The sequence below is a fragment of the Coenobita brevimanus genome, chromosome 17 (genome assembly GCF_032717465.1).
Source record: "Coenobita brevimanus isolate Jiangsu-jjx chromosome 17, ASM3271746v2, whole genome shotgun sequence".
In the NCBI taxonomy this organism is placed as follows: Eukaryota; Metazoa; Arthropoda; class Malacostraca; order Decapoda; family Coenobitidae; genus Coenobita; species Coenobita brevimanus.
The window spans coordinates 1,142,452-1,147,500 of record NC_136970.1 but is presented as its reverse complement, the minus strand read 5'-3'; the positions used below and the strand labels follow the sequence as shown (position 1 = coordinate 1,147,500).

Genomic DNA, 5,049 nt, shown 5'->3' with positions numbered 1-5,049 from the left:
AAATATTAGGTAAAGGTAAGGCACGTGAAATATTAGGTAAAAAAGTAAGGCACGTGAAATATTAGGTAAAGGTAAGGCACGTGAAATATTAAAGGTAAGGCACGTGAAATATTAGGTAAAGGTAAGGCACGTGAAATATTAAAGGTAAGGCACGTGAAATATGAGGTAAAGGTAAGGTACGTGAAATATTAGGTAAAGGTAAGGCACGTGAAATATTAAAGGTAAGACACGTGAAATATTAGGTAAAGGTAAGGCACGTGAAATATTAAAGGTAAGGCACGTGAAATATTAGGTAAAGGTAAGGCACGTGAAATATTAAAGGTAAGGAACGTGAAATATTAGGTAAAGGTAAGGCACGTGAAATATTAGCTTACTTCTTTAATTATTTCTTACTGCAATATTTCAGAGGCTAATTGTCCAAGAGTGTTCAAACTTGGTGAACTTAGTCAGGCAGTCTGTCCGCTTCTCTGGGCCAAATATGGTGGCAATCCGTCCCCTAGAACTCCGGATATTATCAGTAGAGTAAAGTGTGTCAGCCGGGCTACCTGAAGAACCCCTAAGTTAGGACGCTGAAATTTAACCACGATATAGCCTTAGGGTGGACGCATTGCAGAGAGGAGTGTGGTTCCAGTTGGTGGATTATTCTCTGAGATCGCCTAGGGTCAATAATTGGTACTCTTCTGAATATTACAGATGTCAGCTAATTTTATATGGGATTAAAACTAGAAACTTTATATGAAGGATTTAAAGATAGAAATTTAATATGAAAGATGAAAGCGAGAGCCACCAAATTCGCTGGACTTATAGACTGGGATGACCTAAGAAGATATGCACAAGGTCAGTCACCTTTACCTCAAGGTCCCTTTATAGCTCGGCTTCTAACATCTATCTGTCTATCTATGTATCTTTTTCGGTCTCTCTCTCTCTCACTTTCTTTTTTCTTTCAGCTATGGGAACTAATGCTACGGGATGTGCAACGCAGCGATGCCGGTCTGTATGAGTGTCAGCTCACCTCACACCCTCCCACCTCACTCTTCTTCACCCTCAAGGTTGTAGGTAAGGAAGGAAGGAAGGAAGGAAGGAAAGAAGGAAGGAAGGAAGGGAGGAAGGGAGGAAGGAAGGGAGGAGGGAAGGAAGGAAGGAAGGAAGGAAGGAAGGAAGGAAGGAAGGAAGGGAGGAAGGAGGGAGGGAGGGAGGGAAAGGAGATAGGTAGGAAGGTAGAAGAGAGTGACGGACGTAATAACAGACTAAACAAGTACAGTAGTTACTTAGAGAGAGAAAGAGAGAGAGAGAGAGAGAGAGAGGGAGAGAGAGAGAGAATAAAGAGAGGTAATGTGGTTCTAATCATAAGAGAAAAAGTTAAGAGACAGCAATAGATCAACAAACAGCAGCCACTCCCTCAGAACGACCCTTAACGACCTCTAACCACCCAATTCAACCCTAACAGAGGCAGCGGCTGTTCTGGACGAGGGGCCGGAAGTCCACGTGCATACCGGAGTCCAGTTGAAGTTGCACTGCCGCGTCAACCTTGCAACAGAAAAGCCTCAATATATCTTCTGGTTCCACAACGGTACTATGATTAACTACTCCCCTATTCGGCCAGTTCAAGTCGTCCTAGAAGAGCTCAATTCCACGCTATCGATCGCCAACGTCACCCACAGCGATGCGGGTGCCTACACCTGCCAACCCCACCTGGCCACACCTGCTAATATGACCCTACACGTGCTGCAAGGTGGGTGGTGAGAGAGAGAGAGAGAGAGAGAGAGAGACTGTGTACACCTGAGACTGTGTGTGTGTGTGTGTGTGTGTGTGTGTGTGTGTGTGTGTGTGTGTGTGTGTGCGTGCGTGTGCGCGCGCCAACATCTTTATTCTAGGTTTTATTTCAGCCTTTGGTTCTTCTTCCCCATTAACACACAGACACACACACACGCACACACACACACACGTCCTACCCATCCTTAGTGTCTTACCGTCTCTCTCTCTCTCTCTCTCTCTCTCTCTCTCTCTCTCTCTCTCTCTCTCTCTCTTCTATTTCGGGGTTGCAGTCTGAGAGGGGGAATCACTGAGCTCTCTTTAATTCTCTCTTTTTTCTCTCTCTCTCTTTTTAGTGTGGGTGAGAGCAAGAGGGTTGGGTGTATTTATTTTTGGATGTGAGAGAGAGAGAGAGAGAGAGAGAGAGAGAGAGAGAGACAGACAGACAGACAGACAGACAGACAGACGGACAGACGGACAGACAGACAGACGGAGAGAAAGAGAGAGAGACAGACAGACAGAGAGAGGATGTCTTTTTCTGTCTATATATCTATCTATTTACCAATCTCTCTCTCTCTCTCTCTCTCTCTCTCTCTCAATGTAAGATAGCTTTAATCTCTCCCGGACGCAGAGTGAGAGAGAGACGTCATTAAATATATAACACCTTCTCCTACTCAGAGCAATGGCAGGTGAGTGAGCTATCTTTAATTAGAGAGAGAGAGAGAGAGAGAGAGAGAGAAATTTAGGAAGGAATATAAAGGGAAAGAAAAAAGAGAGGAAGAAAGAGAGAGAGAGAGAGAGAGAGAGAGAGAGAGAGAGAATAGATAGATGTAAAGGAGACAAGGATTAGATATGAGAAACGCTGATAGATAGATAGATAGATAGACACAAGAGTCGATAGATAAAAATATAGTCAGATATCTTGAGTTACAGATAGATAAATAGATAGACAAACTCTCTCTCTCTCTCTCTCTCTCTTCACCCTACGTATTCATTCTTCACACCCACCCTCTCTCTCTCTCTCTCTCTCTCTCTCTCTCTCTCACCTGTTCCGGCTCTCACGTTAAAGAGGATGGGACACACCCATCCCTTCTTAGCTATCTCTATCCTCACTTACTATCCTCACTATCTTCACTCTATCCTCACTTACTATCCTCACTATCTTCACTCTATCCTCACTCTATCCTCTCTCTACTATCCTCACTATCTTCACTCTATCCTCACTTACTATCCTCACTATCTTCACTCTATCCTCATACTACTATCCTCACTCTATCCTCTCTACTATCCTCACTATCTTCACTCTATCCTCACTTACTATCCTCACTCTATCCTCTCTCTACTATCCTCACTCTACTCTCACTATCATCACTCTATCCCCTCTCTGCCATCCTCATCCTTCTATCCTCACTCTACCCCCTTACTATCCTCACTCTACTATCTTCATTCAAATTATCCTCACCCTCCTCTCTTCATTCTATCCTCATCCTTCTCTCTCAATTTGCTATCCTCGCTTCTATCCTCACTCTCCTTCCCCTACTCTTCCATCCTAACTCCTTTCTTCATTCTATCTTCATTCCTATCCTCATCTCAATTTACTATCCTCACTTATATCTCTCATTCTTTCCTCACTCCTTTCCTCATCCTCCACTTCAGTCACTATCCTCACCCTTCTCTCCAGTCTACTATCCTCACCCTCCTCTTCAGTCCACTATCCTCACCCTATCCTCATTCTCCTATCCTCACCCTTCCTCTTCAGTCTACTATCCTCACCCTCCTCTCCTCATGCTGCTATCCTCAACCCTATCATCACCTTACTATCCTCATTTTAACATCACTTGCTCACGATTTCCTTCTATCCTAATAACTACCTTTCTCTCTCTCTCTCTCTCTCTCTCTCTCTCTCTCTCTCTCTCTCTCTCTCTCTCTCCCGGAATTTCTGTGGCGAGAATTAAATAGTGAGAGAGAGAGAGAGAGAGAGAGAGAGAGAGAGAGAGAAATATCTAGTCTTGGAAATACTGACATCATGTAAGATATAGATAGATAGATAGATAGATAGACAGATGGAGGGATAGACAGACAGACAGACAAATAGATAAGGACATAGAAATAGACAGATAGATGGATAGACAGATAAATAGATAGACTGATAGACAGATAGATAGATTGACAGATGGATAGGTAGGCATAGATAGACACAGAAGGACAGATAGATAGACAGATAGATAGATGGATAGACAGACAGACAGATATATAGACAGATAGATAGACAGACAGACAGACAGATAGAAAACACGAAGTTAAGTCAAATCTTTTCAACCGTTAAGGGATATCCAACTAAGCCCGCAGTTTGTGTGCGTTATAGTACACACACACACACACACACACACACACACACACACACACACACACACACACACACGCAAACGGATATTACATTGATGTCAAAAGTGCATCATGTACTTTTCAAAACATTTCATCCACTCGACGTTCATATGGTATCGCTCAGGTGTGTGTGTGTGTGTGTGTGTGTGTGTGTGTGTGTGTGTGTGTGTGTGTGTGTGTGTGTGTGTGTGTGTGTGTGTGTGTGTGTGTGTGTGTACCAGGCTTATCACAGAAACAGCCTACAAACAAACACATTATATCTATCTATCTATCTATCTATCAATCTATCACCCTCTCTATCTATCTATATAAATCTACCTACCTACCGACCTATCTATCTATCTATCTACCTATCATTCTATCTACCTATCTATCAATCTATCTACCTATCTACCATAACTTCCTATCTATCTATCCATCTATCAACCTTTCTATTATCTATATCTATCCATCTACCTACCTACCTATCTACCCATCCACATATCTATCTATCCATCTATCTATCTATCTATCTATTCCACAGGCGAGAAACCAGCAGCGCTACACAACGGGCAGGGGGGGGATGGAGCGGACAGCGGATCACCTGTGCACTCCGTAGACTTCCGGCCTACTCACCTGCTTCCCACCTGCCTATCCTTGTCGCTGATAAAACATACCTTGACACAGTGGTTGTAGTTTTGTGCGGTTAGGGCTAGAATAAGTCGCTTAAGGTGATGTGTTGAGGTGTTTGTATTATTCTTACTGTTGCTGTTACTACTACAGTTATTACCACCACTACTAGTGTTACTACCATTACTACTACTACTACTACTACCAACACCACCACCATTACTACTACTATTACTAACATTACTACTACCACAGCTACCACCATCACCACCACTACTACTACCTGTACTAGTACCACCACCA

General features: G+C 43.1%; 1 protein-coding gene across 1 annotated transcript in view; it reads left to right on the top strand.

The window, feature by feature from the left end:
- Positions 1 to 4,812, top strand: part of LOC145391220 (zwei Ig domain protein zig-8-like) — a 124,672-nt gene extending 119,860 nt beyond the window's left edge. The window contains exons 4-6 of the mRNA XM_080265896.1: positions 948 to 1,056; positions 1,448 to 1,732; positions 4,661 to 4,812. Coding sequence (XP_080122022.1) covers positions 948 to 1,056; positions 1,448 to 1,732; positions 4,661 to 4,812 — 546 coding nt within the window. The remainder of the gene's footprint in view (positions 1 to 947; positions 1,057 to 1,447; positions 1,733 to 4,660) is intronic.
- Positions 4,813 to 5,049: the final 237 nt, after the last annotated feature.